Raw genomic sequence first — 14,143 nt, 5'->3', positions numbered from 1 at the left:
TACATGTATAAATCCTAATTCATTTCAGATGCCATTAAAACTATAATATATGCAGATCAGCCTGAAAGCAAGTGATTGAATGCAACTTCTAATTAATATAATTCTGCCCCTTATTAGCATCCATTCCTTCTGCTGCAATTTACAGTGCCTTTGGAAAGTATTCCGACACCTTCGATTTCTCCACAAGTCATAGTTATATAGACCTAATTTAAAGCATAATGCTCCCACCCCCATGTTTCACTGTAGGGATGTTACTAGCCAGGTGATGAGCCGTACCTTGTTTTTGCCAGATGTAGCGCTTAGCATTCAGGCCTAATAGTTAGATTTTTCGGGCAGCATGTCATAGGCCTTTAACTTCATTGTGGAGTGGCTAGACTAAGGAGTGGCCTTAGTCTAGCCCCTGTACAATAAAGTGATTGATTAAGAACTGCAGAGATGGTTGTAAAAAACAAAAGATTTGCAGTCAATTTGAGGTGCCCTACACTGGCCTCTGGGCATTGTTGGTATGCCGCAACCTGGAATTTCACCGCTGGCGCAATGAAGCAGTGTTGCAAGGCAGTGATTTAAGCACCTATTGCACTCTGGGGTCCCCATGCACCTGTCTTTACATGGTGTTATAGGCATATTTGTTTCAACACTGCACTGAGCCAGGGAAGAACAAGATAAACATTTTACTCCTGTTGCTCGCTCGCTAGCTTATTGAAACTTAGCATTTTTGTGTTGTAGGATACTGACTGGTTATTGTCTAATTTATTGTATGAATTAGTAATGATGTAATGGTGATTATTTGAATGATCAATCATCAGAAATACTTCCACACCTTATAGCATTTTGATTAGCTCAAATCAAAAGATGACAATTGCTTAGTAGAGTGGACATTCCTTTAGAATGATATGGTCACTTAGAATCCTGATTGCTGACTGGCTGATATCTGTGAGACCGTACGCTACCGGTATGACATAACACCTTTTTTTATTTCTGTAATTTCGTTGGTAACTGGTTTAAAATAGGAATCAGGCATCTTGACAATTTGTGATGTATTGCCAATATATCATAAAGCCCAAATCGGATTCCAGCCCCCTTTACTTCTAAGCATGTACTGTAAATTAGGGTAATGATCATCACATGTTATGGGGCTATTTTGCCAGCACAGGCCTATATTAAAGTAAAGGGGGTACCAGGAAATGTGTATTAACAGATCAGACAGCCAACAAATCAGTCAAACAACCTATCCCTTTGTCCCTTGTTTTATTCTAATATTGGACATAATTTAGGGACCCACCTTCTCCTGAAGCGGGGAATAAATTTCTTTCCTTTATCTGTAACGGCAAAAGATTTGTATCTTTCAATAATGTAGTAAAAAAACATTATCTAAGGAAATCTGAGGTTGATTAACTCTGGACTTCAGTCTTACCTGTACAATATGTTGCTATACAGCAAAGAATATTCCAGCAAACTGAAAATAGCAAAATTAGGCAGACCACTGCCAGTAGGATCCACAATGCAGAAGACCCGCAGAAGACCGCAAACACTATAACACCAACAACAGAGAAAAAGTGCAGAAGTCAGGATTTATAGTTTGGGCTTACATAGTTTAAGCCTGACAAAGGGTCATTACTTGACTAAATAAAATAGCAGAAACATTGAAACAAGTTTATTTCCCCTTTATGTAAGCCAAATGAGAACAAATGTTCCTTTAAACTGACAACTTGACAAAAGGCATCGTAATCGCAAGACAACGCATCAACATACATACAGTTGAAGTCAGAAGTTTACATAGTTAGGTTGAATTGACTAAAATACATTTTTCAACCACTCCACAGGTTTCATGTTAACAAATTATAGTTTTGGCAAGTCAGTTAGGACATCTACTTTGTGCATGACACAAGTAATTTTGACAAATAATTCACTACATCAAAATTCCAGTGGGTCAGAAGTTAACATACACTAAGTTGGCTGTGCTGTAAAACAGCTTGGAAAATTCCCGAAAATAATGACATGGCATAAGAAGTTTCTGATAGGCTAAATGATATAATTTGAGTCAATTGGAGGTGTACCTGTGGATATATTTCAAAGCCTAACTTCAACCTCAGGGCCTCTTGCTATCATGGGAAAATGAAAATAAATTGTAGACCTCCATAAGTCTGGTTTATCCTTGGGAGCAATTTCCAAATTCCTGAAGGTGCCACGTTCATCAGTACAAACAATAGTATGCAAGCATAAACACCATGGGACCACGCAGCTGACAGATCACTCAGAAAGTAGAAGCGTTCTGTCCTAGAGATTAACTCACTTTGGTGCGAAAAGACGCTTTGCAAAAAACTTTTTGGAAAAATGCTCTCTGGTCTGATTAAACAAATATTTTACTGTTTGGACATTATGACCATCGTTTTGTTTGGAGGAAAAACGGGGGAGGCTTGCAAGCCAAAGAACCCAATCCCAAGAGGGAAGCACGGATTGGCAGAATCATGTTGTGGGGGTGCTTTGATGCAGGAGGGATTGGTGCACTTCACAGAATATAAGGCATCATGAGGATGGAAACTTATGTGGATATATTGAAGCAAAATATCAAGACAGGAAGTTAAAGCTTGGTCACAAATGGGTCTTCCAAATGGACAATGACCCCAAGCATACTTCCAAAGGTGTGGCAAAATGGCTTAAGGACAACAAAGTCAAGGTATAGAGTGGCCATCATAATGCCCTGACCACCATCTTATAGAAAATGTGTGGGCAGAACTAAAAAAGCATGGGTGAGCAAGGAGGCCTAAAAACCTGACTCAGTTACATCAGTTCTGTCAGGGGGAATGGGCCATTCACCTAACAAAATTCACCTGAAATGTTTGACCCTAAATTAAAAAATTTAAAGGCAATGCTATCAAATACTAATAAGTCTGAAATTTCACATTCTTAAAATAAAGTGGTGATCCTAACTGGCCTAAAACAGGGAATTTTTACTAGGATTAAATGTCAAGAATTGTGAACATCTGAGTTTAAATGTATTTGGCTAAGGTGTATGTAAACCTTCAACTGTACTTCAACTGTACAATCAAGAACACAATGTGCAGTTGAAAATACAAAGAGATCAATAAATTACACCAATAGTTTATACCACTGAAAGTGATATAAATATGCAGAGTGATAAGGTGCACTGGTACTAAGCATATGTTGTGATATACGCATGGATATAAGGTGCTTAGCAGGTTTAGTGATTAGGCAGCAGCTCAGATTTGTTTTGGGAAGGAGTTACATGAATAGTTTATGGGTTATTTACAAACATTTCCAAAACTTAAGAAAGGATTTTATCTAGTATTCAAAGAATAATTGTCATAATTCCAATTTAAAATAAAATGTATTTGTATTTTTCTCCTAATATTCACTAAAATATTGTATATATTTGTAACAACCCCCACAGAATATTCCTTAGACATTCTTATTACATCAGGTGTTGAAATAACACAATGTATCAGTGAATGTTTATATAGAAACATTTAGAAAAACATTCCGGAACCACGTTTTATTCAAATATATGTTTATTTAACTGCACAATTAGGCAGGAAAACCTATTTAAAAAATATATTGTATCCTATGGCAGTGTGCTGATATGTATACCTCAACATTTCAGTAATTAATCACTTCTTTTTAGAGTGATTCACATTAGCGTTAACTTGATAATGACAGCAACCTTTCTCTTATTGGCCAGATACTCTTACCTATATACTTGCTGTACTCTCAACTCAGAAATCACTGAAGTAAATAAATAGTTCAAAGAAACTAAATTAACGCATTATTGGGTCACAATTTTTTGGGGTGACCACTACAATAATGTGTGGGTTAATTTCTGTATATTATGTATTTTATGTATAACACAGAATTAAATCAACCTTTAAAACTTTCATGGTTTTCAAAGCCTTCTTCATGATAATAACATATTGTCTAACTTAAAGTGTTCTAGTTTCCTGCACACAAGCATTTTTTGGAACTTGGGTTTGAACTATCAGCAGAAGAAAAACATATTGTCTTCATCAAAGAAGAGTTTGCGATTTGTTTACTCTTTTTTCAGTCAGTACACATGACTTGAACTGGGAATGGTTTTATTAGGAACAATCTCTGCAAAGATCTAAGCATATGTGCAACACTACGGACATGTCGAAATGCAGAGAAGTCAATCTTCAACCTTGTGACCTTCTATTACAATGATTTGCATTGGTCTGGGTTGTGGCCTATAAATTCACATAGGTTTTGTTCCTCCATTTAATTCACTTTACATTATTTAAATTGGGGATGGTGTTTCTGCTTATTGATAAAGACAATACAAACCTGTTTGCAGATCAACCCTATTTACTGAATACATGGAATTAGAAATAAATAAAATAAACATGATATACAAGGGAACTGACAAATAATATCAAATTACACAAAATAGCTCCAGACAAATTTTCATGTACAGAACAGATACAGAAAACAGATTTAAAAGCTACATTTATTGGATATATATAGTAGATGTTTATATTGATTTTTGAAGGATTAAGGTCTGTTAGTGGTCATTTCATTACATCAAGCTATATTCCTTTAATGTATATATTCAGGAGAAGGCAACTACAGTGCATTTTGAAAAGACATTGTATTTTTTAGAAATAATCCAAAGAGTTCGGTGTATTTACAACACTACTTAGGCAACATTGTTCTGAGAAATGCTTGTACACAATTGAGAGCAACTGCAATTGAAATAGATTGGACTCACCAGTTGTTTGAGAGCTGCTGTTACATCTTTCTGCCATGACTGAGAGTTTATGAGACCAATTAATTCAGACTTGGTTAAAAAATATATAATTTAATTCTCTGTAAAATCTTGATTCAAGTAGATGTACAGTAATTAATAATTCTGTACTAAAACGACTACATTTCTTAGAACATTAATACTATTTTTGTGCTGGTTTAAGATTTGAGGCACGTTCATACCGTTTCTTCCTGGGATATATTGCTGCAGGATGTTAGCTTGACATGTTCTCTTGTGCAGGGCAATCTGCAGAAAACCACAATCCTTCCTATGTAAACAACTCATGTTCACTATTAAGCAAAAGAGAGAGTCTTACATCAAGGTTAGCAGCAGGGCTTTGTTTGATACGAACTAAATTTAGTTTGTATGTTTGTATGTTTATGGGAATGTACTTATGTGCTTGCTGTTATTGTCTGCTTACAGTTGATAATGATAAAGAGACTGCAAAGAAACCATAAAAATATTCAAGGGCTTTATGCAACATTGGCCTAGATTATCTGCATTAACAAAACAGCAATCGAAACCAAAAAACTATTTACTAGGTAAGATTTTGAGCAACAGGTATGTAATACATAAATATCTTATGTAATATAATATTTAATAATAGAATAATGCAGTTGAACAGATAATCCTAAAGAAAACAAATACAACATCATATATCGCCTAATAAATCATAAAAAATAAACTGCCTCAAAATTCATCTATTTTTAGTTTACTCTGCATCCGTTAAAAAAAGGTGTCTGCATAAAAACTAAGAGCCATCTTTTCCAGTTCAGTGAGACAGAAGGCAATAGCGAGATCATGTCTGGTAGCTAGTGCTCAGTAAAGATCTTTGTGTGAACTTGTACAAGGGGATTACATTCATAAATATTGTGCAATGTATCAATTTACATAAATATATATGTAAAAGGAGTCTGCTAAGTAGTGAGATACAAGAACTGTTTCTATAAAGGAAGCTTATTTTAATCCTTAATTTCCTGGCTGGCAGATATTTATAGGAAGAAACCCACTCAAAAACGAAGGGTGTTAATGTGGGCGACTATTGAAAATATTTTACATTCAACAGGGGTGTTTTGTAGTCTAACAAATCAGATTTCAGCTCTGATATAGCTTGGTTATTTACAGGTCCCAACAGATAGGCCAATATTTTTTGTGTAAAAAGTCAATAGAGCAGGGCACAAAAGCAGGCCTTATGGGACCGCCTTGGTGATATTATGTTTATTAACCTGAAAAAAATCCCAACACAAATAGGTTAGTTAAGTCATTGAGGGTGGAAGAATTATTATTTATAAAATAACTAAATAATTTAATAATAATACATTTGTTATAGTCATTATTTTTTTTTTATTCTTTATATGTTTATTTTGTTGATTCAGGGAACTTTATATGTTTTTGTTGTTGATTTAGTGATCTTCTACCCAAAATGAACAGTACTTGTACTGGCAACTCTTTTCCCCCTTTTTTTTAAAGAACATCTGTCCCTACTCCCAGTGGGAAGGAGCAAGATGCAATTGTTGATATAGAATTGTTTTTGTTTTTGCCAGTTTACCTGAAATGTTCTTTCTAGCTATAAATGCAAAGAAGTCCATCAGGGCAGGCAACATGCAGCCAGGTTTATATCAAGCACAATTTATGACTAACTCAATGGCCCATATTTTAAATATTACTCTAAGCTCTGTAGTTTTTCCAAAAGTTCCAATTATCACCCAATTATCCTCTCTATCAAAAATAACTGGAAAATAAACAGCTATTCTCTTTTCTGATTAAAAATCATCATCATCATCATCATCATCTTCCGCTTATCCGGGGCCGGGTCGTGGGGGCAGCAGTCTAAGCAGAGATGCCCAGACTTCCCTCTCCCCAGACACTTCCTCCAGCTCTTCCGGGGGGACACCGAGGCGTTCCCAGGCCAGCCGGGAGACATAGTCCCTCCAGCGTGTCCTAGGTCTTCCCCCGGGGTCTCCTCCCGGTGGGACGGGCCCAGAACGCCTTCCCAGGAAGGCGTTTCCGGAGGCATCTGAAACAGATGCCCAAGCCACCTCAGCTGACCCCTCTCGATGTGGAGGAGCAGCGGCTCTACACTGAGCTCCCCCCGGGTGACCGAGCTTCTCACCCTATCTCTAAGGGATCGCCCAGCCACCCTGCGGAGAAAGCTCATTTTGGCCGCCTGTATCCGGGATCTTGTCCTTTCGGTCATGACCCAAAGCTCATGACCATAGGTGAGAGTAGGAACGTAGATTGACCGGTAAATCGAGAGCTTCACCTTGTGGCTTAGCTCTTTCTTCACCACGACAGACCGATACATCGACCGCATTACTGCAGAAGCTGCACCGATCCGTCTGTCAATCTCCCGTTCCATCCTTCCCTCACTCGTGAACAAGACCCCTAAATACTTAAACTCCTCCACCTGAGGCAGGCACTCTCCACCAACCTGAAGTGGGCAAGCCACCCTTTTCTGATTGAGGACCATGGCCTCGGATTTGGAGGTACTGATTCTCATCCCCACTGCTTCACACTCGGCTGCAAACCGTCCCAGTGCATGCTGAAGGTCCTGGTTTGTAGGGGCCAACACGACAACATAATCCGCAAAGAGCAGAGACGAAATCGTTTGGTCCCCAAACCTGACACCCTCCGGCCCCTGGCTGCGCCTAGAAATTCTGTCCATAAAAATTACGAAAGTTATCGTGACTGAAGGAACAAAAGTTGAATTTCTTGAAGTGCACGAAGGTTTACCACTGGGCTATATATTGGCTCCTCTGTTATTCATTCTGTATATAATGGACATTAGAAATATTGTAGACATTAATGTGAAAGCAGATGATACATTATTGTATTCCACTGCACCTCATTTGGATTCATACAACTTCAAATTAATATAGAAACATGATTGGATTCCTATACAGATGTACAGCCTGCCTATCATTTGATAACAGAAAATAAATAATATAGCACAAGAACACAGGATTGGTTGGTACCTGATACGTCAAATGTAGGCTCTGAATTAGATGAAATTATTTTTACTTTTCTTGCCACACAGAAGTGGAATAAGTTGTTAATTTTACTAGAAAGACATTCACTAATGTTTGCATTACAAATGCTTATCTTGTTACGTGAACAATGTTCTGCAATCAAAACATGTTGCAGTGAAATCTGTATTAATTAATTACTTGAAATTGTTGCTGAAGTGGGTGTAATACAAAACATACAGTGATAATATAATATTTAAAAAAATATATTTAAGTATTTAACCGATGTTGCTTTGCGATGTGTACATTAAACTACAGTTCCAAAACACGCAATGTTTGAGAAAAACTGCGACATTGGAATGTTTGAAAATCCAGGATTTTAATTTGAAGGTTTCTATATTACCATACGAAGGTGATGTCATTGTCCGTGCTACCTGTCAGAAAAAGGTGGGCCGAAAACACGAACTGAAGCAAAAATACTTCCCCGCAACAATATCTTTTTCGAGATCTGAGAAATACAACTTCTTTTTTTTTTTTTTATCATTTATCCTGACATTACATACTTAAAAATGATAGAGTCTCACCCTATCACGAAGGGATTTTATTGATTAGCGACGCAGCCTGACAACCTTAAAAGCGATTGGACAATAGTGACTTGGATTTCCATCTCTGCATTTCAAGGATTTCTGGTATTGGGTTCTGGAAGCATAATTTCTAAGGCGGGGACGGATCTCGTATTTACATCGAGTATCTCTGGTGGAGCCAGCGTAGCATTGTGAGCCTAGAGGTAGTTCCTTCTTTTTCTGAGTGCTGATGTTCATGCTGCAAGCAACAAACTTGACGGTAGCAAAATGTTTATTTTCGGATCAAAAATATTTTTGCTTTTTCTCATGGCTTTCCCATGTGGCTTAATATCATTCGGTAAGTTATTTCAAACTTTTAGGATTTGTATTATCAGTTAGTTGAAATAATGAAACGTTGGCAAAGTTAACATTGACGTGGCATAACGAACTTTTTTTCATTGAGTGGTATTTAAAGTTTGAAAACGGCTTTGTTTTGTGCTCAGTATTCTTATATGACAAATTATGTTAACCAATGTATTTAATATGTAATGTTAGTAGTAGCACAGCACTGGAAATATCTCTCAATAAGCTTGTTGATACCTTGCATGTCTATGCAAATGCTCATTTTCCCGAAATGTTGTTTTGTGGTGAAAGACAATAAAAAAACGAATATGTAGGGAAGAAATTATATTAAATTCCAAGTCATGATATGTGGTGTATTGTAGTGTGTTGTGTTATTTTACGCTGGGTTTCCCTCTCTTCTGTGATGACGTGTCCCAGGATAGCAGATCTGTTAGCGATTCTGTGTTGATACATTGTTAACACCGGTTTTAATTACCTCTGATACGTTTTATCTTTGTCATTTACGTGGTCCAAGATACAGACAGGCCTAAATGGTGATTTATATTACAATTTCCTATTCAAAGATTCGATTTTATGTCCAGCTTTTTGAATAATTAGAATCATGAATCATAAAACAGTAGTTGTGACAGCTGCTGTCATAGCCATTTGTATCAATTTAGTCTTTAGTTTAAAAGATGGATCTTTGTATAAATGTCATGCAACCCTAGTTTCCTGTCACAACTACTTTCATCACCAATTATAGTGGCTTTTACTGGTGGCTACTCCAATAATGTGTATAATGTGTGTGTGTGTGTATATATACACTAAAATGCACTCACTGATAACTTTTTTTTAAATCTGTTTTTGAACAGGCCAGGTATCTGCAGAATCAGATTCTGCAGAAGACATAGCACTAGATTCAACAGTTGATGAAGAGGAAGATGAGGAGGAGGAAGAGGAAGAAGTCCTGGTGGAGGAAGATCAGGTCCCAGGCTCGGTATGTAACATCGGTCAAACTGGGATAAAACCGATTTCTATTGCCCCTGCAAAATGATCCAGACAGTAGTGTGACGTAATCCCTTTTTCTCAATTCAGTTTATTGAATCGAGTTTCTTTACTTCATTTTGAAATCTCTCAGGAAAAAGAGGATGACTTAGATGAAGATGCTGCTGTTGGAGATGTAACTTCTCACCCTGACGCTGACACTACCATTGTCTTTGTGACTGGGGAAGGTTGGTGTTTCTTTATGAAGACTGTATTTTCACATGAACTGATGTTCATTGTATATTAAGGGGAAGTATATATGACATTCTGGAATGTATTTATTAATTCATTTTTATTTCATTTGTATATCCTGACTCATGCCCTGAATCTTGTGCCCTCTATCCAGAGTTCCCAGCCAATGAAATTGTAAAGTTCCTGGTGGGTTTCACCAACAAGGGAAGCCAAGATTTCACTGTTCATTCACTGGAGGCCTCCTTCCGTTACCCTCAGGACTTCCAGTTCTACATCCAGAATGTGAGTGTGGGCTCTTGGACGCATGGTGCCTGCATGAATTGAACATCCTCTTGACAACACACTAACTTTTCACATTATAATGGGGTTTGTAATCTGTTTTCTTTCAATTTACTAACTAACAATTACTAGAACACACACTTCTTTAAATACCTGAGCAAACCTAATATAACTTTTTTATAATGTTTCCCATATTTTAGGTATTTCCTCTTAGATGTGTTGTATTAACAAGTGGTTATGGAATACCTTTTAATACTGTCATTAAATAGTGGGGGCTACTGTCATTTTGGGTACAACAGGTTGATAAGAAAAGTAGTCAAGCTGTTTTTGGTATCTAGTTCACAGCCTTGCCCCTGAGCACTGTGGTGCAGCCCCAGAAGCAGGCCTCCTTTGAGTACTCCTTTATCCCTGCTCAGCCAATGGCTGGTCGTCCATTCGGCCTGGTCATCCTCCTCAACTACCAGGACAGTGAGGTGATTACAGTGTCTTGCATCTTCAGGATGCCCTTGTCACACGGGCTGTTGACTACATGTTTAGAAATCACCCTGACCAGTTTGAGAAATGTATTTTAATATAATGCAAAACTTGTGTTTTGACTGTGCTACAGGGCAATGGTTTCCAGACGGCCATTTACAACCAGACAGTCACAATCGTTGAGTTGGAGGAGGGACTGGATGGAGAGACGTAAGGGCTTATTGTCACATGTTAATTATGGTATTGTCAAATCCCTTAGGTATTGCCACGCCAGTATTGGGTGACAATCATTTACAGTGAAAAGACTACTCACCCATTTGCTGCCTTAACATAAATCACAATCATCACATTTTAGATTTATTTATTTTTTATTCCTACAATTCACTACCAGTACACCTTTTCAAAGTGAAGGAAACATTTTCCCAATCATTAAACAGAAAAAAATGAAGAAGTCTTGATTAGATACACCTTTAAAACCCATATTTTAGTGCTGGAAGCATTACAGCTGTAATTTTTGACCTTAGGGTGATAAGATGTATCTTATTGTTGTTCTTTGATTTGCTCAAGCTGAGTGAACCTGAATGGAAATCATCGATAGACAGAAATGTATAAAACCCACCATTTCCTCCTTGATATTTAAGCCAATTTAAATCAGCACTTAAGCTAGACCACCCTATAAAATTAAACACCTCATGGCAAGCGTTAGCACAGGTCTGTGAAGACACACTTCATGTAATCAGTACCTTCTTATTTTTGCCGGACCGTGTAAGGGGAGCCGGCTAAGAAGAGCTAATGTCTCTGACTGACTGACTGACTGACTGACTCTGTACACCTTGTTAAATAGTGTAGTGGTTAGAGAATCGGACATGCGAACTATAGGTCCTGACCTCGTATTTCCTCACAGGCGAAGCGAAGTACTCATATTAATTATTCTGTATAGACGAAACTTTGCTGGCTAAAACTTCCACTGACTACATTATTTTATACAAACACATTTGCTGGCTACAACATAGAGTAATAACGTTATAGTGAGCCTGAATCTGAAGAATCTCAAGAGGGCAATACTTTCTATTGCAGGCCGGCTGAACTAGGCTTGCCTGGTTTCTTGTTTATTAATCAGAGAAATTGTCACTTTTTACACTTAATTTAAAGGCAGCAAAATATGAAGCCTGTGACAGGAGTGTATACTCTATATCTCTCGGCAGTTTCAGGTACATTTGTTTAAATAAGGCGAGAAAAGTTTATATTGTTTGTCTGACACATTACCCGTTAACAATTATTCTTTCTTAAATTCCCTTTCAGAATGTTCATGTATATTTTCCTGACTGGACTAGTTGCCTTGGCAGTCTTTGGCATGTACCAGGTGCTGGAGTCTAGGACGGTGCGAGTCTTCTTCATTTCATGAATGCATTTACAATAAATCTTTAATTGTGGTTTTAAATATCTCCACCTCTTAACCTGTGATACTGAATGTTACTGTCAAAATGAGAACGAAGGGTAAATAATGATTATATTTCACCTATGTTGTGCAGAGGAAAAGGTTACCAGTGAAGGTGGAGACAGGCACTGGTGGGATGAACAATGTGGATATCAGTTGGATTCCCCAGGAGACCCTCAACATAATGAGTAAGTAGACTTTTGTCCTGAGCTTGGATAGTCTGCCACTGAGCTTGGATAGTCTGCCACTGAGCTTGGATAGTCTGCCACTGAGCTTGGATAGTCTGCCACTGAGCTTGGATAGTCTGCCACTGAGCTTGGATAGTCTGCCACTGAGCTTGGATAGTCTGCCACTGAGCTTGGATAGTCTGCCACTGAGCTTGGATAGTCTGCCACTGAGCTTGGATAGTCTGCCACTGAGCTTGGATAGTCTGCCACTGAGCTTGGATAGTCTGCCACTGAGCTTGGATAGTCTGCCACTGAGCTTGGATAGTCTGCCATAGTTTTTCTGGCTAATACATGTTTGTATCTTCTGCAGCCAGAAATGTTCACAACCTTTCTATTTATTTGTATAATTCTCCATATTATAAAAAATGCATTGAGAATAGAGACAATTATGTAGTTAAGAGTTGCTTTGGCATATGTCACAACTACACAGGATAAACAAAAAAATATCTGCTGTCTGTACTACTGTCAAGATGGCGAAGACCAAAGAACTGTCTGAGCATGTCAGAAACAATATAATCCTCATGGACATTCTCAAGTTTAAAAGTCTGTCTTCCGGGACCTTGGAATTCATGTTCATATAGTCAGAAGTTTGCGACTTATTGAACTGTGATCAACCACCCACGATCTATTAAGAACATACTCAACCTCAGAAATTGTCAAATGTTGGTTTGAATGGTTAAAAAACCACCTAAAGCAACTGAAGAAGAAAAGTTTCAGCCATCTGCTTTGCACTTAACCAAGAAGGGTTAAATGGTAAGACGGCTAGGCATATCCCACAGCTGAAAGAGACAAGAAAGACCCCACACATGCATGAAAAGTCCCTCAGGAATGTCTAATGATACTACAATAGTAAATGTAAATGTTTCTGTAAGACATCCATTCTGCAATGTGTTGAAGCTTCTCCATTTTCTACTGTTATAGCCACAACTGTACAAAGATGAATATAAACTTAAAGGTTATATTTACCATTCTTTCTGTCTTACAGGCAAGGCATCGGCATCCCCCAAAGCCTCACCAAGGAAACGTACCAAGAGAGCAGCGGGAGTAGATCAATAAACAAGATTCAGCTATCTTCAGATCAATATCCTCCAGGTCAATGTTCATGGCCCAGGTCATCAAGAGCTCCAGCAACCCAGCCACCATTACCCACTGGGTGGACCTAGTCAGTTACCTAAGTGTTTTTAAAAATCTCCCTGATACATAGGTCTGCAACAATGTCAATGTTGAGAGTTATTGAAACTAAAAACATTGGTGTCATAAATGTTTCCCATTTAGACACTGCTCCTGCTGGACATTGCATGTTTTTAAGGGATTTTTTTTTTTTTTATCACTGTGTTGATTTTAACACTACATGACTGATTCTAGGTAATTCACTCACCATGACAGCTCCATGAAATAACTGAGGAAGATTTGGGCAGTTTTAGACCTGCTAAAGAAAGCTATAATGCCACACCAAGTATTTCAATCAAAATCTTTTTTTACTTTTTGTAATTCTTTAATTCCTTAAGTATTGTGATATTGAGGGTTTAGTTATTTTATAATGGGGCTTACTGACTCAACACTCAAGTTGGTCGGCACTACCAGGGATTGAGATGGAGACCAAAAGGGCCTTGAAGTTCCTTCAAGGAAAGAATAAGTGTTTCATGTCAACCAGGTTTTCCAGTGCCATATTTTGGAATATCACAATGCTGCTGTGGAAGCCCTGTGAATCGAATTTAGAAGGCTATCAGCTACCATGATACATTGTTATATGTGAATAATGCAAATGTATTTCCAACATTATTGCTCTCTGTGTCAGGTAACATTTTCTCCAAAACCATAATAAATGTACCTACATTGTT

The 14,143-nt window shown here is 37.7% G+C and overlaps 1 protein-coding gene across 1 annotated transcript; it reads left to right on the top strand.

Annotated features, from left to right (window-relative positions):
- Positions 1-8,508: 8,508 nt before the first annotated feature.
- Positions 8,509-14,143, top strand: LOC105017078 (translocon-associated protein subunit alpha). Its single transcript, XM_010881406.5, has 9 exons — positions 8,509-8,664; positions 9,521-9,645; positions 9,787-9,880; positions 10,039-10,166; positions 10,502-10,636; positions 10,771-10,847; positions 11,940-12,018; positions 12,170-12,263; positions 13,288-14,143. Exons 1-9 carry the CDS (start codon positions 8,595-8,597, stop codon positions 13,356-13,358), a joined length of 873 nt encoding a protein of 290 aa, XP_010879708.3. The 5' UTR covers positions 8,509-8,594; the 3' UTR covers positions 13,359-14,143.

The sequence above is a fragment of the Esox lucius genome, chromosome 17 (assembly GCF_011004845.1).
Source record: "Esox lucius isolate fEsoLuc1 chromosome 17, fEsoLuc1.pri, whole genome shotgun sequence".
In the NCBI taxonomy this organism is placed as follows: domain Eukaryota; kingdom Metazoa; phylum Chordata; class Actinopteri; order Esociformes; family Esocidae; genus Esox; species Esox lucius.
Note: the sequence above shows the minus strand (reverse complement) of the source record. Positions and strands in the feature narration are given on the sequence as shown.